General features: G+C 39.2%; 1 protein-coding gene across 1 annotated transcript; it reads right to left on the bottom strand.

The window, feature by feature from the left end:
* Nucleotides 1-131: 131 nt before the first annotated feature.
* micall2b (mical-like 2b) lies at nt 132-20,812 on the bottom strand. The gene is made up of 16 exons (XM_044347599.1): nt 19,692-20,812; nt 16,213-16,261; nt 13,331-13,472; nt 13,047-13,234; nt 12,625-12,752; nt 11,705-12,427; nt 11,358-11,551; nt 9,828-9,891; nt 9,163-9,308; nt 8,986-9,050; nt 7,889-8,009; nt 7,664-7,766; nt 6,258-6,331; nt 6,068-6,182; nt 4,490-4,536; nt 132-1,996 (listed from the first exon to the last, which is right to left on the bottom strand). The coding sequence occupies exons 1-16, from the start codon at nt 19,832-19,834 to the stop codon at nt 1,917-1,919; spliced, it is 2,382 nt and encodes a 793-aa protein (XP_044203534.1). The 5' UTR covers nt 19,835-20,812; the 3' UTR covers nt 132-1,916.
* Between the last annotated feature and the right edge of the window lie 1,431 nt (nt 20,813-22,243).

Raw genomic sequence — 22,243 nt, 5'->3', positions numbered from 1 at the left:
CACTCCTGCAAAGAGCTGCTCAGAAGAAGAACTGTAATAATTTAGGAGCCTAAGTACTGATTACATTCAGCATTCAAGTTGTGTACATTATTCTATTTTCATTTGGGTAAATGTCACTCCAGAGCACCATGTTGGATTAACAATATCTTTTATTAAAATGAGAGTAAAGATATTACAGTTCTTTATTAAAAATCCAGACCAGTTTCTCCATTTAATGATCAAATCCTCGTAAGATCCAACTTTACACAATAAACACAGCTGAGAAATGGGGAAATAAAAGGAACATTAACATACAGTATATACAATGTTAAATTATGTGTATTACCAAGCAGGTGTGTTGAAATCGATCAGCTCGGTAAAAACACACACACAAAAAGTTGCTTCAGTGCCTCTGCAAAAAAATGACTTAATGACACAAATAATATCTCATTATGACACAAATCCTAAACAATTAATTCAGCTAAGAAATATTAGAAACATGTACAAATCCAGATCCAATATGGATCGCTTTTTGCATTCCCGAGACTCACAGCTTTCACTTAAAACACTTGTGAATCTCACCATACAAACCAGATTTAACCTTTCCTCTAGCCAACCGTAAAAACACAAACTACTGCAACACACTCAAATACAACATGATTAGACAAGAAAATAAAACAGCTGAAAATAAAAAGGGCCAAAGCGTGATATCCAGTGACTTTCTGCAAATATGTTTGAGCACCAGATATGAATTAACTCATTATGAATGTACTCGGTTGAGAATTATATCAGAAAAATATCTGAGTATATATGTTGTAAAGAAAATCTAAACTCAAATGTCCACTTATTAAAGATTCAATCCATTTCCTTTCATCCTTTAAGGATCGTTGTCTCTGAATGAAGACCACAATAAGTAGGTGAAAGCTCTGAATTATTAGTAAGTGGCTTTTGATTCTCTGCAGGTTCTGTGTCCACATGTCAGTGTGGATCCTTTCAAACAAAACTGAAAAAGTGATTATTCCTTCGTGTATTATTTGATTTAAATACTTTTTAGAGGTCTGAAGAGGTAAAATGATATATAACTAACAGGAAACGAGGAAATTAACATAACTTTGTGTTACAGAAATACATTTTTCTGTTTTCCTATCCAGTTAAATATCTCACAACCTTTTGAAGGGTCCTGAGTTTAACCCGCTGGGTTGGGAACCGTTGTCTTTGTTTTTTAAATGGCGAACTTCAACAGAATAGTCTGAGAGGCGTATTTGCCCCGGCCAGAAAAAGTACACAAAGAGAGACATTTGAGATTAAAAGAAAAAGTGCAGTTCAACACGTACAAAAACAACAACAACAAGGTCAGAAACAGGGTCACTAATGACTTGTAGTCCGAACCAAAAGGAGGACCAGAGAGCAGGAACCAGCTGTTTGACCTCTGTAGCGGGTCTTGTACTGTAACTCATATTAGCATCAATGTTACTGTTTACAACCAACATTTCAATAAGAAGCACGAGGAAGAGTTACTGGGAGGAAGCGAGAGTGTGTGTCTGTGTGAGTATTAAGTAGACAGATTAAGACTAGAAGAGGATTAAAATTTACAACTGGAGCACTGAACCCAATCACATCAGCGCTGGTGTGTCATTAACCCCTCAACGTCATCTCCCTGTGTGTGTGTGTGTGTGTGTGTGTGTGTGTGTGTGTGTGTGTGTGTGGCACCGGCAGGCAGGAGTCACGTCAGATCTTGAGTGATGCAGTCGACAGAGGGAAGGGCATTTTTCTAAAAGCGCTGAGAATGACTCTATCACACACAAACATACACACACACACACTATCCATGACATCCCATGAATCACTGACATTAAAGACGACGACGAGAGCTGCAAAAAAAAAAAAAAAAAAAAAACATCAAAGAAAGCGATCAGCACTGTGTTTTCTGATGAGCATCATCCCTCCTTCTTGTTCCCCCAGCCGCCGAACAGTTTGGACATCGGAGACTTTTTCTTCGGCTTGTCTTTCTTCAAGTCTGAGAGACAGAAAGAGGTAAGAGGAAAAAACAGATTTTAAAAAAGTAGCATTTGCAACACAAACACTAGTTTAGCTGATTAAGGTTTGTTTTACTTAGAGGCTGCAACTAACGATTATTTTCATTATCAATTAATCATTTGGTCTATAAAATGTAAGAAAATGGTGAAAAATGTCAATCACTGTATCCAAAAGCTCAAGGTGACATCCTCAAATGTCTTGTTTTGTCCCGACCAACAGTCCACAAGCAAAGATATTCAGTTTACTGTCATAGATGACTAAAGAAACCAGGAAATATTCACATTTGAGATCCTGGAAAGAGAGATTTTGCAAATTTTCCTCTAAAAAAAAAAAAAAAAAAACGATTACTTGATAATGAAAATAGTTGGCAACTAATCGATTAATCATTGCAGCTCTACTTAGAAGGACTCTGACATATGATTATGAGACTGTTCGAGTTACAACTGTTAGGATGACAACATCTTAGTGTATAATCGCTCCTGGTTGCTGTTACGACCCAACTGACAACCAACCAAGTAACGAGTTACTTTTTAATGTCGTTCATGTTTTGGTTCAGTCTCACTACTCTCATCAACCTCATTTCCAGCCACAACAGGCAGCAGTTTTCTTTGAATCTGCACCACTACTGCCCCACTTCTGCCCCCAGGCCGCCCTCACAGGAAAAAAAACGACAGTATAGGTGTAAAATTCAGGCCGGCAAAAATGACCCATAGTTACATTTACGCCATCTAGTGGCCGTAGTAATTACGACACAGGGAAGTGCCGCAGTTCAGATCACGTCAATATAAGGTGACTTCACAAGATGATTTTGCCTTTTCCCATTTCCAACCGTGAGACGGGACATTTCTGCAACATTATGGTGTTTACTGTTGCCATGACGACAAAGGTTGCATAGCTGAAAGGAAGTATAAACCATGTTTCAAGTGATCATTTTAACCCAAACAATGATCTTTCCCTAACCAGACCTTAACCACAGCGTTGTCACACCATAAAACATTGTTATTTTTTAACAGTGATTTGTAACAGTTACTGCGGCCGTTAGATGGCGTAAACGTAACTATAGGTAGTTTTTGCCGGCCTGAATTTTAGACCTATGCTGTTGTTTTTTTTTATGAGGATGTGTTCACTGCCCCGCACCAAACTATACACACACTCAAAGTTAGCAACTAGCTGGTGAACATGTGGAGCATTTATCAGCTAAGGAGCCAGATGTTTTCCTTCAGGAGCTGGTGGAGAACAAAAACAGAGCTAAAATGAGATTGAAACACCACTCCAGATTAATGCCAATATTTCTCCCTTTCTGCTGAATATGTAGCCAAACGAGCCGTAGGGTAGCTTGCTAACATGTGAGGTGTGTGTAATTTTTAACATCTTAAGGCCAAGTGACCAAAAAACAAACCCCCAAAAATTTAATGCAGCAATTAATGTACGATTAACTGTTGCCAAATGGACTATGATTGTTTTTTTAATTTTATTTCAGACAAATAAATAGAGGTTTACTGCAACAACAACAAAAATGTGTGTAGTTAGTCATTAATTATGGGTCATGCTCTCATAACAGTGTTATTCTCTATATATTAATACACTTCTGCGTGAGTTATTGTGCTTCTATTACAGGCAAAAAATATGTTAACAGTGTTTAAAAGTTGTGCTTAAAGTTAGTTTTTAGTCAGTCAGTAATCATGAAGTCTTTTTTTCAAAAGTGAGAGTTCACAAAGCACTGTTGCTATGGTTACATGCAGTTTAATGTACCGACAGTTAAACTTATTGTGATTTTAACAGACACCTGCCAGCCAATCAGACAGTGAACAGTTTCCAATGCCATAGTTAAATAAGTATATATGTTATTTGAAATGTGATACAACATGTGTGTAAACTATCACACACACAACGGTACTCAGAGTGGGAATGAACTGTGAAACTTTGGCATTAACTTTATGAATACATTAAATTGAAATGGCTAGTCTTTAGCCCACAGTCGGCATTCGCTCGCTGTAACATTACGACCTTTTGCTGAAGTTCAATAAATCTCCTCAATTTCAGCCCTGTTTTCCCGGTCATGAATTGCAAATGAAGCCGGTTTTTAACTATATTCTATCAGAGGGTCAAATTAACCGGCTACATTATCCATTTGTCTAATAGGAACGGCGTGGACAAAAAGAGGGGGAGCATTTTGTTTGATGCTTTTTCCATTAACAGTCATTAGATCAAATGAGATGAAAACATCGCCCAGTGGCACCCTTAAAAATGCAGCACAGGCTCACACACACACACAAACACACACACACACACACACACACTTTCATAAACCACAATGACAATTCTATCTACTTCAATTAGAGGCGTCCATGATGGAAATCCTCAATTGGGTAATTTATAAGCCAACTAAGTTGCAGTGACTCCGGGGTTGTGATGACTAATGAACAGAGTAGAGGGGGGTCAGACGGCCTGTGGAGGTGGTGGAGATACTCACTGAAATTCATCATCATCTTGTTTAGCTGCTCGTCCTCCTCTTCCTCCCTGAGAAAATAAATCGAGAACATACAAAAAAAAAAGTGAACACAGATTAACAATGGTACACGCATGCATATATGTCAATAAATACAGTGCAATCCATAGGTATTAAGTCAGGGACTCTCTCTATAATCCAGAACATTGGATTTAGAATAAAAAAATGACAATGGAGGTTAAAGTGCTGACTCTCAGCTTTAATTTGAGGGTGTTAACATCCACATCACATTAACGGTGTAGAAATTGTAGCCCTTTCTAAATATATCTCCTCCAGTTTTAGGTGACAGAAAATTATACACATAAAGCTGCAAAAACCTACATTTATTTTACCAGATCAGAGTTAAAAGGAGTGAATATTGGATTTAGTTTGACACATGGACAGAAACACAGCTCCAAATGAATGCTAATGTTGCTCTGTGTCTGCAGGATGTTTAAATAAGCTAAAGACGTTCACCATGACAACTTTATATTGTGATAATATGTCAATGTTGTGTTTGCAGCCCCTTGCACTTCCCCCAAGTGGCAAAAATGACAATTTTGGTAGCTTTTGAAAAGACTTCGGAGACTTTCAACCTTCAGTCTGGTCTTCAGCAAGAGAAACACACAATCAGTTGGACTGAGGTCATGTGACTGGCGTGGCCAGTAAGTTGCCTGTATGCAAGAGTTGCAAGAACATTTTCATATTTTTATCCTAAACCTCTCTTACTTTTTTTCTGCAAGGTCTGATTGTACTAGTGTTAAAAGTCAGATTCAACAAACTCTCTTAACTGCCGCCAACTTCATGTAAATCGCATGTTTCAGCCTGATGAATGTCACCTGTTCATGAGATTTGTCATCAGCATAATCAGATGTCCATATAAGGCTACATTTATTTTAACCATCTGAATCCCTTTTAACCACTATCAAGGTAGCAATGACAGGAGCCAGCGAAGGGATGTGACAGTTACGGAAACATTAGATGAGAGACTATTACAGCCTACAGTAGGTGATGTTACACTGTCAGGTGCAACAGAAGATGAAACTGGACAGAGACCTGCAGAAACCCTCAGACAGCTGTTCAAAAACAACTACTGAAATGGAAAAGTTGCTGCGCCAAAATATGCCAATAAAAATTATAAAATCCAAAAAAACCTCTCAGTAAATTGGCAGCCATGGTGATGATGATAATATGGTAAACGGAAGTTTAAAGTTTGTTTTAGTTGTATATTTTAAATTAAAGTCAAACAAGGCTGTTACTCTCTGTTCAGGACTCGTACGACAGGTCTGGACTGCTCATAAATTTCGTTTGTACCTTAGATAAAAGTCTAAGTACGAGAACATTGATGAATGCCACTAATTATCTCAAATAAATCGTACCTGCCTCTTAAAAACTAACCTGTGTGTATGAATGGTTGCATGAGGCTCAATGTCCTGCTGTATTGCTCTAAAACAAGGGGATCAAGTATAAAAAGGGCAACAACAATGGACACCCTTAAACCCTGAATGTCGTGTACTGTACACATCTGTCTGAAAACCAACAAAACATCTGTTGTGAACACACCTGAGTCTGTCCTCATCCAGACCCTCTACGATAGCGTTTCTGTCATTGACGATCTCCATCAGCTTGGCCATCAACTGCTCCTCTCTCTTCCGGTCCCAGGATGTTTTCAAATGTTCTGCACAGACACAAACACTCTTTAGTCTCAGTTTGTCTTTCTGTTTCATGTTATGTTGTCTCCTAAAACCCTCACCTGGTTTGTCCATCAGTCTCCTGAGCTCCTGCTCGACACTGGGCTGCTGCTCCTCCAGGTCCTGGGTTTTTCCTCTACACATAAAAAAAAACATAAAAACACAAAAAAAATATTATCATTTGCTACTCTCACCTAGAAGGATGTGTTTTTAGTCGTGTTTGTCTGTTAGTAAGAAATCCCAGAAATTACATAAAACACTAAAATTACATTTTGTGGAGAGTTAAGGAACTGGTTAGTTTTGGTGTTGATGGCACCATTTATGAAACACTTTACTGAGGAAACATTCTTGATTATTGGATTCTTTGGTCCGACACATAAGCGACTACACAGAATTTGCACAATTCTGAATATGTGCCAAACTTTTTTTCAACACTCCTACAAACTTCATCTAGTTTTTGACATTAAATATTTTGTCACACTTGATATGCTGTTTTTTTTCATAAGCAGTCAGCACAACCCTCCATGTTTTTTAACACTTAAGAGTCCTTTTGTTCCCCCCTGGTAAACTTATTGAATCTTAAAACCCACAGTCAGCCATTCAAGTCACACAAATTTCCCGTTGTCTATATGTTATAAACCTATTAATTGCATCTACTGTAAAATGATTCAATAGAGCTATGATGGGATGGGGAAATCAATAACTGTGTACTTCTCATGGAGCCAAGTTGAAAACTATTTTTGTCCAGTAAATTTCTGACATTTCTTTCTTTTCAACAGTTTGTTGGAGTCGGCTTGGACGCTTCAGTAGCTCTTAATGACATTTACATCTGATGTGAATTCCCAGTTAAAGTTAAAGCCAAATTCTTGTAGACAAACTGCCATAATTTATAATAAACACAGTGCAAATGTAATCAAATTTATTTGACATGACCACAACTCTAAGCTACAAAAGCTGATGGTTTTCCACTTTTATGCAGCAAATGATGAATTTAAATGGCTATAACTCTGTGGTCATGAGTCTAACTCACCTGTACAAAGTCCTACTATACCCAGAATTAGATATTTTCTAAAAATCTGCATTATTGTCTAACACTGTTTCTTCTGTAAATCTGGATTCAAATGCAGATCAAAAACTAAAATTAATTGTACTATTAAAATAACAAATTCTGCAGTTTGTGGCCTCGGTGGAAGTACAGTATTAGCAAAGCGTCTTCTAAATTAACATAAAATTATGAAAGGAATATTGAATAACTGCAGTGCACGTGAGCTTTTAGGCAGCATCCTGCTCCTCACTTCTCTGTCCGCTGCAGCCTGCGGGGGGCGAGCTGCCATGTTCCAGGACGCGCCGCTGGGAATTCAAACTGTCAACCTTCTGGCCACAAGTCTGTTTCACTAATCGCTAAATAGTGGCATGCCTCTTCTCTAAGTGCGTTCATGTGTGTGTGTGTGTGTGTGTGTGTACTCACATGTAGACCAGTTCAGACTCCCGGCGCATGGCCACCTGCTTGTTCCTGATCAAGTTGAACCACTCAACCATGAGCTCATCCATGAGAGAGTCATCTTCACCGTCTGACACACAAACACACACAGTTAATCCCACGTACACTCCTTAATAAATCTGCCTCTTTTCACTCCTGACTAAAGAGGAGGTTAATACTGTACGTGTGTGTGTGTGCGTGTGTTTATCTCACCTTCTTCGCTGCTGCGGAGCTTCATCTCCAGCTCAACTCCTCTCTTCTCCAACTCGTTCAAATTATCTTCAATCTCCTGAAGCTCCTTTATGATGTCTTCTTTGGGAATGTAGTCTTGCTTCTACAGATGTAACACAAACAGTAAATGGAGGCTGTAAACTTAGAGAGACATTACAGCTACATAGAGGTGAATTTAACCCAGTGATCCCAGTGCTTTTTATAAATCACATCCTTAAATTCCATCTAAGGCTGCAACTATTATTATTATTTATTTAGATTAACTAACCAGAGCACAATATCTGCAACAAAAGTTGAAAGCCCAGAAGGGTTATGTAAAGAACAATCTGTATGGGATGGAGGTCTGAGGAGGATACAGTTATGTTGAGTAAATGCTAAAGCTTGACTGCATTACTCCAAAAAAAAGAGCAAATTTTAATCATCAATATTGCCTCTCTGCAGTAGATGAAATGAACTTGTCCACTTTTATTAAAAATACCGGGAGGAATTTTTCTTTTAATTATGACAGACAGATACAAGAGGATTATAAACTGGTTCTTTTTGGCTGCTCTGAAGATGCTTTCAAAGAACTGGAAATATGTTTGGCCGCCTTCTTTCAAGACATTTTTAAAACAAAATGACTTTCTTATTTGACAAAACTGGCTCTGGTGAAACCATTTTTAATTTTATGGAATATAAACCCCAACGAGGTTCTTGCTTATTTTTGTTATGATTGTGAATATTCAAGGCGATTTGACTGATTTATTTTTTATTTTTCTGTTTTTACTGTGTGGGTTTGGGTGGAAGGATCTATTGTTTGCTTCATTGCATTAGATACTTTAAAATTATAATAAAATAATAAAATTGTAAAAGAAAAAAATGAAAAAAGGGGTTCAGTCTAAAAATTATACGACAATCATATTACAGAAGCTGAAATCAACATAAGTTTGGCAACTTTAATTGATAAATTACTTTAAATTATTGAAGGATTATTACATTTGTTAATTAATTTCTATCTATCTTTTGGTACTATTCTGATTTTAATGAAACAAGAAACACAGAAGCACCCAAAAAGACTCATTTTCCTTCTGATTCAGTACCTTGGAGACCTTTGACTCTGACTTGCTGCCGTTAGCGGCTGCCTCCGTCTGACCGTTCAGTAAGACTGAGAAAGATGAAAGGTGTAAAATTAATATGCAGAAAGGCAACAACAAAGACAAAAGTTGAAGAAAACCTGAAACTGGAAAGCATTACAATACAGGACACTGCGCTCTTACCCTTCGATGCCGGTGGAGTGACTGTGATGCTAAAGCTGGGAAGATGAGAGGAGGAAGAAGAAGGCCCGACAGGAAGCTCTGAAGTCTGAGACTTTCCAGCTCCGTTAGCCCATGGTTTAGCAGAGGACTGTGAAGAACCAGCAGGTCTGCAGATGGACAGAGGATGAGCAGAAAACAAGAGAGAGAGAGACTGAATTTAATTGTTTCATTGGCAGTTTATCTTCTGCTCCAATTAATCCCCTTTCTTTCTCACTATAGTCCTTTGTTTTGATTCATGAGAGCGAGAGGAAAGGTCATCTGGAGAAAAGAACTCTGAGCTCTGAGCATATGTTGCACCATGGAGGACCCTAGCCGTTCTTGACACCATTTGGGGCTCACATGCATGTGGCGGAAGGGGAGAGACTGAAGGATCTGACTACAAATGATGGTTGAGCCATTTGGAGGAGCAGCAGGTACAGGCTTCCTGTGGGAGGAATGGCTGGATAGATGGATGGATGAAGGACTGGATCAGAGGATGGATGGATGGACAGGACATCAGGGGGGAAAACAAGCACTCGTTCATCTAACACTTGAAATTGAGAATTCAGCTAGTAAAAGGCTAAGAAATAACCAGAACCATTGAATATGATGACAAAACAGGACAAGTCAAACAAAATAAATCTTACTTTGTTTCTTTGCCGATAGGTTTGAGTTTGGACCTCCAGTCGCCAGGAGACTCGTTTTCTGATGCTGTTGAGGACAAAGAAATTAATTGAAACTTAAGTGTCACCTACCATCCAAAGTCAGTTCATATTGTTACTGTTTTGTGATGAAGAGATGATGTTTGCTACCAACAGCAGGGCCAAACACCCAGAAGAGAACAATATGGCCCACTAAAGGTCCACATTAACTGCAACCTGCTGATTAATTTTCCTCTTAGACCACATTTATAAATGACATCTGTAAAACTTTAAACATAGAGCTCCATTCTCGACCTTTCTCAACTCTATGCATAACAAAACAATCTAAACTCAAGATCCGCTTAGTAGCTTTTTGGAGATTCCCACCACATCTCACATTCCTCTTTATGTACAGTGTAGTATGTGTAGAAGAAGACCATGAGATGCAGCTGAAAGCTCCAAACCTTTGGGCTTTGATTATTTTGTTGCACACATCTGTAAAACTGTTGACAGGGCAACTTGAACTGCAAACAATGTCGGTTTCTATTCTACAGTGTGGTATTTTTAGACCATGAATTTTTGTAAAACTTTGGCTATTTTTATGTGGATGACATCATTTCAGTGGAAAAGTGTGAGTAGAGGTGGTCGGGAAGAGACACTGATGAACATGTGCAGTCTGACACACAACATGGAAGTAAACAAAGAAGAAGGAAAGAATTTCTGAAAGAAGAAACAAACTTTTCATTGGAACAAATGGGCGCCATGTTGACATCCAGTATCCAGTTCTTATAATACATATAACCAGCACATATAACCAGTGCTCTCAATGAATCTGATTAGCCACAGAAAGTAACGCACAAGTCTGTTATGATGTCCTTTATGTTACTGGTCCCACTGTGGCTGTTTTTCATTAGTTTCCTGATTCCTGCTGAGGTGAGTTGTGTCATTTTACATCAGATTAGTTTATTCTTAGCAGGCTGAAGCCTTTGATCAGGATGTAACATTAGACGTGAAGTTATAATTGTGAGTTGTTACGGTAGATTTAAGTCTCTATATTGTTGTTTGTTTCTAACTTCACATTTGTCACTAGTAAGGCTGAGCAACAAAGAAACATCGTTTATCACTGAGTTGATTTTATTATGTTATTCTACAAAGTTCTGTTGTCAAAATGAATGATTATGTAATTAAAAACTTATCTTCTGGTGTTTTTGTTTTACACATATGAAGAGTTTGGTTTCATGTAATGCAGATCAGTGAAATAGAGATCATTGTTTAAAGATAAGTTTGTTTGGTTTTTTTAGATTGATTTTGATTAAGATTCTAGACTGATTTTGCATATATTTTACATATTGATATAATATATTTATTCATATTGTGATAAAGATTTCAACCATAATGCACAAGTGCACAGGATTTTGTAAAGAAAGCACTGCCAGCATTTTCTCATACACATCACATCACACAGACAAACACAAACATGCTCTACAGCAGACCACACCACTCTATATTCAGTTATGCAAAGTGTTTCCATTTAACCTGATGTGTTGGGTGACAGGGTGCCGGGCTTTGAGCCTCCTCTGTCTGGAGATCTGGCTCTGAGTCCGCTCCTGTTCGGGGTGTCTGGTGTGGAAGCAGGCTGCAGGTCATCGAGGATCGACCGGTCCACTTTCAGCTTCACCCTCCCTCTGACACCTTCTGTCTCCCTCTTAGGGGTCTCGACTTGAGAAGGTCTGAATAGAGGTGATGAAGTATTATTAGATACCCTTCTTCACCAGTAGAGGTCAGGCTAAAGCAAGATTTAAAGTCTTGTCATGTCTGAGTGTCTGAGTGTGTGTGTGTGTGTGTGTGTGTGCGTGTGTGTGTGTGTGTGTGTGGTTCCTTACTTGTCGGTTTTCTTCAGCGCTACAGTCGTCCACGCTGGCTTACTGTTGTTGTTCTCCTCGGTCACTTTCTTAGAGATGATGGCTGCCGCTGCTGCTTTCTTCTTACTACTCTCGCTGTCTTCCTGTTTCAAATCCACCTTTACGCCCACAACGGCTGCTTTGGCTCTTTCACCTTTATCCAAGCTCACATTCATTTCCTTTCTGGCAACACCAGGAACATTTACAACCACAGTCACAGCTTGACCTGCTGTGGCTTCCGGGGTCTTACTAGTCACGTTTAAACCTCTGTTTATTTCCACGTTCTTGATCGCAGTCTTGCTATCTTCATTGTTAGTGGTGTTGTCTGATTGGAAGAATTTGAGCTTGGACTGCAGTGTCTTCGCCGCCGTGGTTGAGGTTCGAGGCGCCGGGGTGGGCCTGGTGTTGATAGAGGCGGTTGTAGTGACGGTGTCGTTGCAGGTCGTCCGTGGCGCTGTGGGTTTGGAGACCGAAGCCGTCGGACTCTCTTTAGCAGGTGAGAGGATACTTGAAGCAGGCCGGGAAGCAGACGAGGTGGAAAAAGTGCTGGAGAAGGTGGGAGGAGTGCTGGGTTTCTCCGTCATCCATGCAGGTCTGGAGGGTGTAGTGGTGGGAGCGGTAGTGTTGGTTTTGGTGAAGTCTGGTTGAGGAGTGTTTTTGGGTAAATCTCGGAGAGGTGCACTTGTGTTTGCAGGTGACAATAACCTGAAAGACAGAAACCTTTCAGTTTGACTTTAAAATATTTCACAGCAAGAATTTGCCAAAGTAAGATGGGGATTTTAGAGATTCTGGTTTTATCTTACACTGGAATTGGTTTTAATTGTTTTTAAAATCTAATGATTTTATGATTTGCCAGTTTTAATTTACTGTCTTGATTGTTGTCTCATTTGTAGGTTCCTTACTTTGCACAGTTCCTGTGATAGAGCTTCCCGTCCACCAGATGTCGCTGCACCAAGTGAACGTGCTTGTTACAGGACACACACTTATTACTCAGGGTGCCTGTCTGATTGGATTTCTCAACCAGCACGTCCTAGAAAAGGAGAAAAGAGGTTTCATCAGGTGGAAATGTCGACTTTGTTTATGACGCGTAACTGATTGGAGGCAATGTGGGTTTTTCTGTTTGTTGTGTCATGAAATTTGAACGTGACGGATCTTTGTAGCCATTTAGGTCAACTTTTAACATATTTGGCTTGATGAATTTCCACACTCCGGGTTAGTAAGGTCATTTCAAAAAGCAAGAATTTTTTACACTTTCTACAAACTTGAAAAAACAAACTCATAATTCTGTGATGCTTGTGCAGATTACTCAGGCAGCAGAGTTTACCTGCGTGGCAATTCTGCTTTGTTTTGGGGAGTGTGAGGGTTTTGTGATGTTAGAGAAGCGAGGAGGGCTGTTCTCTCTAGCAGGCCTCGACGAGGGGAACACCTTAGCGGACACCGGCTCGTTCTTCTTCCCAGCCGGTTCATCTGCGGGGCCGTCGGCAGGCCGCTTTATACCTCCCATACCGCCGACTGCAGCAAACAAGCAGACACACAGAGACACGAACAGATGAGATGAGGAAAGAGGAACAGAGGCAGAGACCAACAAAGACAGACACTGATACTCACTCGGGGAGCGTCCGTGGAAGTAGTTGTAGTACTGAGAGACGTATGTCAGGATACTGAGGCGGTCAGGAATCTTGAGAGCCACCATGTCTTCCGCATCCAACAGAGCAGGAATTCCCAACTGCTCTTCTGCAACCTTGAACGCCTGCAAATAACATCGACTTTATCCAACAAAACAGAGGAAGCTCACGGTGCAATTTTAAGATTCTAGGCTGACTGGCCAAAAAATGAAAACACACAGATAAAAATCACTTCAAAAGCAGTTCGTCTGACTTTGCGAAAACCTTGAAGAAACGTTACACACCTCAGACATGAGAGATGAGAGTTTCAGTGTCCCAGAACAAGTTTTACATTTGTTGATTGAACCTTTATTTTACCCTCTTTATAGTTCCTCTCTTTGTTACTATACTTCCACCGCAGCTGAACAGGGAAACATTGACTGAGGAATCACAAAGAGGGGATTTGACGCTAAAAAAAGACTGTAAATGTGGCGGATATTCACTTGATATGACTAACTCAGACTGCTGAAGCCTCATATAAGCTTCAGATAAACTCTTAAATGCATTTTTGCAGAGAAAGACTGTGTGGACACACTGTGGATTTTGGCCCCCATCACTTATAAGCGCATTTGAAGGGGATTTGAATAGCCAGTATGAACATGAGGAATGATCAGTGTTCATTTGGGCACCTCACTGTTGTTTGAGGAAAGACTTTTAAAAATTGTGAATCTATCCTTTAAATAAAAACTTTCCTTTTCTGAGATGACCACAGATTAAATCTACACCTCAAGAGAGAGTAAATGAGTCAGGAATTTCCCAACTGGACTCGCATTCAGCTATTCCAAGGAAGCAGAAAAAAACAACAAGTCGTGGCAGGCCAAGGAGCACGAGAGGCATAACTTAATCAGTAATCTGATGATCAAGGGAGCCGTAAAATCAATGTTTACTTTAGCTGTGCCCTATGCCCCTTTCATCGCACGCGGTTTATGTCGTTTTATTGAAACCTGCCTGTTGTTTCAGGTAAAACTCAGAACAGTGTTTTACTCGGTTAAAAAGAACAGAAGTGTGTTGTGTTAAGCTATTGTCAGTCCCAGAGCTCTAAGTCCAATAATGAAGCTCCAGAGAGAAAATGAAAGTAAAGAATGCAACCGAGGAGCCAAAGTCAAAGTGCCCAGATTGAAACACTCTGAGTTTGGCAATGACTTCTCCTCTCAGCTATGTTTTAACAGTGACGCTCTTTGATTTAGAAAATTCCCTATTAGCAAACATCAAGTGGTGCTGATGTAACATCCAGAGCCAACACACATGTAGAAACCATTTAGTGCTTCAACTAAATACTTTTTAATTATCAATAAATCAGTTGATTATTTTTAAATCAGTTAGTCTATAAAATGTCAGAAAAGTAAAAATCACAATTTCCCGGAGACCACACTGGCGTCTCCGAATCGCAGGTTTTTCCAACCAACAATCAAAAACTCAAAGATGTTTAGTATTACAAAGTAATATTAAGTCAAGGTCCACTTGCTTGCTTTTTGTGGAGCTTTCAACCACATCTCAAAGTCTTCATCATCATCATCATCTGTTATCATGAAACCAATGTTCCACACCGAGGTCACATATGGATAAATGAGTCATCTTAAACTCAATGCTGTCATGCAGATGAAAACCCTAGAAAAACCTAGTAAGTGGACCTTGAGTTAGGATTATTTTGTCAAAACACTATTTCCAAAGTCAAGAATGAGCTTTCACCATTAAATTACAATTATATAAATATTATTGTGTTGGCGCCAAATGCTTCATCAGGATTTTTTTTCCTGATCTAAACCAACAAACATTCCTAACTTTGGACCATATCTTATTCTATTTAACAGTGATGCATTTGCATAGTTTGGTGTATTTTGTTAAAGTGGCTATAATCAATGTTTTTTATATGAACAATGTATCATATGATGATGTGTAATCATCATATGACAGAGGCATCACTCACAGTGATGAATGTGGTGATGAACCTACAGAGAATTAACACCCAACTCTGCAGCTCCCTTCGCCTTTACGCAGCTTTATAGTGAGTTTCAGCTCATTGTTTAGCTGTCCGGCTGCAACTTTACTGTTTTGGTTCACTCTCACAGCTCTCATAATGTTGTTTTTGGCCGCAGTAAGCAGTCGTTTTCAGAGAAAAAGCTCTAAAATCTCACTGAACACTACCTCAGCACCAAATAGCAAACAGACACAGTTAGCTGTAGACTAGCTGGTGAACATAGTGGAGTATTTAGTAGCTAAAGAGCCAGATATTTCTCTCAGGAGTGGGTGGAGACCAAAACTGGAGCTAAAAGAGAGTGAATATTTACGTTCCTCAAGCGGCCAGAAACACAACTCCAAATGAATGATAATGTTGTTCTGTAACTGCTGGATGTGTAAATAAGCAACTGTTTGCTAACAAGTTCAACATATCAGCTTAAAAAGGTGATGATATATCAATGTTGTGTCCACAACTTGTTTCCGCTGCCCCCAACTGACCAAAAATAAATCAGTTAATGCAGATTTAAATGAAAGAAAGGTTTAACTATGTTTATATTCCCCAGACTATGATAGAGAAAAAAGTTATTGTTTTGGCATTGGTACTGAAACTCTGGTTTATGATTCGCACCAATATTGAACTTTCAAACATTTCCTACCCCAAATTATACTAGTTGGTGATTTGTTTCTGTCCATCGACTGTTTTAATCAACTAATTTTCTCAGGATTTAAATAACTCTTGAATAAGATGCAGATGAGATCAATGCCTCTACGGATTAAGAGGCTTATAAAGGAAACATCTGTCAGAAGAATTGCAAGACATGCAAAACATTTGCATGAGTAAATATGAAGACTTTGAACATGTCTTACCAGTTTGTTGTTCTCATAGACATTTTCCTTATTCAGGGAATCAAAATTTCTGCAACAGAGGATAAACATTAGTAAGAAACACTTGTGATCCCACTTCCCTTCCTCATTCAATTGTTTACAAGCAGTCTAGACCAAACATGTGTTGTTTAGTCATGCACAGCCCCCTCAGTTTGACATATGTCACGACACTGACAATGTGATCAATTACACGACAGATGTGGCGTCACTGATCACATGTCTGCAGTGTCATAAGCGCAGAAGTATTACAGAAATCTCAGGCATGAGAGCGCATCACAGGCATGAAAATGTTTATACTGAATGAAGTGGAGCTGAGTTTTAACCAATGTTTAATGCTTTAGTCCATGTAAACATGAAATATGCCGCCATGCTGGTGTGGCTGCGGGTAAAAACTGGAGTGGAAAGAACTGGAATAGCTTTGTCTCTTCTTAAAATGAAACTACTGTCTGTCATGATGACCTTTCTGGAACAATACCAGGCGCCTGTGTGTCAAACTGGCCTAAAGTTCAGTGAGGGATGGCGACTCATGTCTTTGGAACATTTAAAAAATTAATCCAAAACCAGGCGAGGAGAGATCTGATTCAAACCATCTGAAAACACTAAACACTTTACAGCTGTCAACTTAAAATATAAACTATTATTCCCTGATGGAAACTCCCTGCTAGTTATCGAGAAATTCCTGGGAAAGTACAAAGAAGCTGATGTTGTTTATTTTTCCTGGAGAAATACAACAGAGCTCAATTTCCGAAATTTGATTCTGGCTCCAAACTGACTTGTAGAAAAACTGCACAGAGCTGAGATTATTTGCAAATTAACTGATTGGTCAATGAACCTAATATAAACACTAGTTTTGATGATTTATTACTCATTTCAGTCAGTTATTAAGGAACAAAACCAGCTTCTGTGTGAGAATTTGCTGCTTTTCTCTGTTTTATTATTATCAATGTAAATGTGTAAATGTAAATGTTGGTCAGATGAAGACATCACCTCTGACTCTGAGAACTTTTTCACTGTTTTCTGACCTTTTAATTGACTGAACAATTAATGATTTCATCTAACAGGTGATCAAGAGATCAAGTCATGTCAATTGTATAGCATCAGGGGGCAGCAGTGCAACATCCTGTATCCTTAGAACCTCGATTTGAATAAGAGAAAAAAAAAAAATTAAATAAACAATAATGGGGAAATAAAATGGATTGATAACATGTAGAAAGAATCTGATCATGACAATATTTAGTTGTCGTCCTAAAACCAGGTGACATCCTTTCCTTTCCTTTCCCTGTTGCGCAGCTACCAAACAAAGCTCTCACGTTTGATTGCAGCTCCAGATTGACGAGGACGATCGACATGAAGACAAACTGGGTGAACAGCAGAGGTAAGAGCATGTTTGATTTACAACACGAGAACAAACAGAGCTGGTTCTACGTCTTTTGGGGAAAGTCCAAATCCAGTCTGTCTCTCACTGAGCTGCTTCAGGGCAGATCTAAGTCAAGTCACAAGTCTTGATAAGCAAATTCAGTCTCTCAGGACTCTGACTACTCAAAATTACATTTCACCATTCCTTTCAAAGCTGTGTTAATATTGTCCTTTACAGCTGAGAGCTTTTTTCAATGAATAGGCATTAAGATTAAATATGTGAGATATATGGCTATGTGCCTGTTGCCCTCTTAGTTATTTTAAAGGTCAAAATGAACACTTTTGCTTTCAGATCTCAAGTCAAGTCTTTAAAGATCCCCTCCAGACATGTTTTAAGACATATAGAAACATACAGCGGTGAATAATAATTTGCATCTGATATGTTTTCACTAAAAAGGCAAATGGTTTCATTTTAAAAAGTCTTGTTTTCTCCAACCATAGTCCAGAATTCAAAGATAATCAGTTTATTATCACATAGGAGTATAAAAAAAACAGAATATATTCACATTTGGGACGCTGGAACCAGTGAGTTGTTGCAATTTCTGCAGAGATTCGACTATCAAAATCACTGACAATCATTAATCTGATCGTTGCAGCTCTACATATGATACTTCCTACTTCACTGTAACGTCTGTTCTCAGTACACGTGAACCGGAGGCTTCGGGTTTCCGCATCAAACTAGTTGTGACGTCACAGTTATAGCTCGCAGGAACATGTCTTGAACTCTGAGATTTAAGGTGAGTGCAGACGAATGTGAAAACAGCTTCAAACTCTGCACAGTGAAGCTAAAACATCCGAGCGGCGATAAGCAAAACACATTTTTTGAGCGGAGGGGGAACTTTAAGGGGGTCTAATCTCAAGTCCCCCTTGTTGTTTACAGCTCTGCACAGTGTCTTATAAATATTGTGTAATGGGAGTTACAGACATGAGTGAAATGTCCAGTCACTGATCTGAAAGCTGCACAGACAGATTCAAATCCAGTCCACGTGTAAAAACATGCAGACTCTCTGTATGACGGTTCCCCCCTGTGGGCCACTGTGGATGTTAAGTAACACTACATGAAAGTGGATATTGTTTAAAACAATTGAATTGTTAATGTTTAGGTTTGTTCGGTCTAGTTTACATTCCTACACTACAACACATGGAGTGGCAGAAGCTGGACAGTTCATCTGTGACTTTAAGCTAAATATTTTGACCTCTCAGCTGGTTCCCATGCTGTCTCACTGGAAAAACATGGTCTTATGTGTTACAGCTGACTCATGTTGGATGGAGGTAGGGCTGCAGCTAATGACTATTTTCATTAATGATTAATCTCATGATTACTTTCTCCGTTAGTCAATTAGTTTGGTCTGCAAAATGGTGAAAAATGTTCCCAAATGATCCCAAAGCCCAAAGTGACGTCCTCAAATATCTTGTTTTGTCTTGACCAACAGTCCACAACCCGAATATAGTCAGTTTACTATCATAGAGGACTAAAGAAACTAAGAAAATATTCACATTTAAGACGCTTTTCTTCTTTTCTCATGACTCGAAAGAATTAAACATAGTTGGCTATTATTTTTCTGTCTATCAACTAATCAATTAATCGACTAATCGTTGCAGCTCAGATGGAGGTGTGCACTCTGCAGTCAGCCTGTTGTAGCTCACAGCTTATTGGTTACCGTGACAACAAATTTACCTTAAACACAAATATGTGAATATGTTTTTTTCTTTAATGTAATTATAATTTCTATCTTTTTAATCAGTTGAGCTACTCCACAATCTTCCCCTGTCAGCAGCAGAAGTGCTCTACAGACTGAATCCATCAGTCCACAGTTGAGCTCCTCTGCTGCTCCTGTTTTTCCTACAGACCAGTGAGACTCAACTGTTCCCTTTAATAAAGTCCCATTGCAACGTAAATCATAATGAAAGCAGGAGATGTTGTTCCCTAAACAGTCTGTGTTGTAAACAGACTGCAGGTTAAAGTTAAAAGGTTTGTTTCTAAAGAGTCTGAACTGAAAACTTCCTCTCCGTCGTCCAGTCTGCTGGTTTCAGCTCCTACTTACATGAGATCGGGTCTGTGTTTGTGGATGAGGGCGCAGAAAGCCATGCCGTCCCTGAAGGACGTGGTCATGTTGGTGATGGACACATCCCGGTAGCCCTCACACCGGACCCGGCACCACTGCTGCAGCGCCTTCACGGCCGACATCCTGGAGCTCCGAGCCGCACACAAACTGCTGCAGGAGCCGCGAGTCAGTGCAGCAGCGCCGCTTTAACACTCACGGAGCTCGCACCTCCCTCTCCAACCTCCCTGACAGCAAACTTTAGGAACTTTCCACAGCAGCCCGGACACACACACCGGATCCGGGAAGAATAAGACTGCGGGAATCACCTTCCCTCCGCTGAGAACATGGAAAGAAACTGGATGTGACACCTGTTAAGAAAGGTCGACAGTGACGCGGCATGGGTGGAGTTCAGACCGCCTTTGTGTTGTTTAACTCTCTCCGTGTGTATGTGTGTCACACTGGACTACATTCACACTCTGAATCACAGGGTCATGAATAAGATTTTCAAATTACCCCACACCCTCATAAAGTCAGTAAATGTTTTCAAATCAGGCTTATGTTTATCTATTTAACTGATTTATTATATTTTCTGTACATTTTATCTCCAAAATACAAGTCTGAAGGCTGTTTCAGTGAATCTTCAACACTGCCAGAAGTAATTAACCCATTAATTCTGATGGTTAAATGCTTAATTCCCATTTTAATTTAACTCAAACACATTGAATTAAAAGATCTTGACTATATAAAGCAGCTTTTTGAAGACTCTCTATGTGTAATTGTGGAATGTATATTTTTAAAATTCCCCCAAACAAACCTGAGGATGTGGAAACATGTAATTGAGCAATCACAACTAAATTTAGAGAACACATGAGCAAAGCAAAAACAAACAGTCCCTCATAATTTCATGTTTGTATGACGACACAGTCAAACTGACATGACTCAGCGCACTTCTTGCTTACTTTAAAGTGCAACTTGACACCAGATGAAATTCCTGTTTTTACTGACCTCCAGCGGTTTGACGTCAGTGACTCATTGGCTCTGCTAAGTCATATATTATACTTTATGTCTATTTCCTGTGTTACTTTAGCAGAATGTAATAGTTATTTAAGGGTTGTAATGTGTGGCTATTTTAGTTAAATGGAGGATAAACTGTGAAACCAGTTAACCAGGTGTGGTTGTTGCTTGTGAAAGCCAGCCTGTCTTGTCCTGTCCTGTTCACTGGGCGTGATAAAGGAGGTGGTTGGCGTCTGTTCACTTAAGTTATCTGACACCTGCACACATGCAGTGTTCATAAAGTAGGGGTCCGATAGCAGAGAGCGGCTTTGTTTGACTGATTCAAATGAGCAAATTCTTTGTACTTCCCCTTTTTCACTGTAGTGTTGTGTTTGTTTGTTTTGCAGGATAATCTGCAGATTTCAATGACATTAGGTGGAAAGTTATGGAAAGGAACAAATAAACAAATGATAGTTTCTGATGCTGATAGCGCCACCATGTGGGCATTCATAAAACACTTAAATCCTCCAATCTTGACCTGATTTGCACCAAATTTGATGCATGTTTCAATACCTTAAAAGTTTTTCATTTGTATTTTGATGTTCTATATAATTTTCCTACATTTAGTGGCCAAATTCTTGTACGTGAGGCCTATCTGACATAAATTGCCATCATTCTTAAACGGGTTACGCTAATTATGCAATTGCTACCAAATTGAGACAACATGTATACATATCAATTCCAAGAAATACCGAAAATTTAATGTAATTTTTCCTTTAAGTGGTGTTACGTCAACATGATTAAATTAACATATCTCAGTGCACTTTAAACCTGCGTCAAGTGTTATTTTGGCCACTTGGGGGCACGAGATACAGGTTGTGAACATAATACGGACATATCATCACCTTTTAAGTTGATATGTTGAACTTGTTAGCAAACAGATTCTTATTTACACATCCAGCAATTATGGAGCAACATCATTTATTTGGAGTCGTGTTTAAGTCCAATATTCACTCTCTTTTAGTTCTGTTTTTGGTTTCTACCGACTCCTGAGGGAAATATTTGGCTCTTTAGATGCTAAATGCTTCACTCTGTTCACCAGGTAGTTGTTAACTGTGTCTGTTTGCAGTTTGGTGCTAAGCAGGTGGTGTACAGTGGATTTTTACAGTGGTTTTTCCATGAAAACAGCTGCCTGAGTGAACCAAAACAGTAAATTTGCAGCCGGACAGCAAAACAATGAGCTGAAACTCACTATAAAGCTTCGTAAATCCAAGCGGAGCTGCAGAGTCGCTGATAATTCTCTGTAGGTTCATCACTAACAGCAACGCCGCTGATATTATACATTGTCATTTGATTGTTGTTATGAAAAGTATTGATTATAGAAGCTTTAAAATTAGTCTGACCAGTGTTAAGTTACTATTTAAAGCAGTATTCTTTGATTTTTTGGCCACTTGGCGGCAGTGGACCAAGTCGTGAACACTGACATATTGTCACCTTGTAAAATTTATTTATATGTGTGTAACAAAGAGTCGCCTATTCACACTTCCAGCAAAATTATT

Source organism: Thunnus albacares, chromosome 3 (assembly GCF_914725855.1).
Source record: "Thunnus albacares chromosome 3, fThuAlb1.1, whole genome shotgun sequence".
In the NCBI taxonomy this organism is placed as follows: domain Eukaryota; kingdom Metazoa; phylum Chordata; class Actinopteri; order Scombriformes; family Scombridae; genus Thunnus; species Thunnus albacares.
The sequence above is the reverse complement of the archived record's forward strand: the minus strand, read 5'-3'. Positions and strand labels throughout refer to the sequence as shown.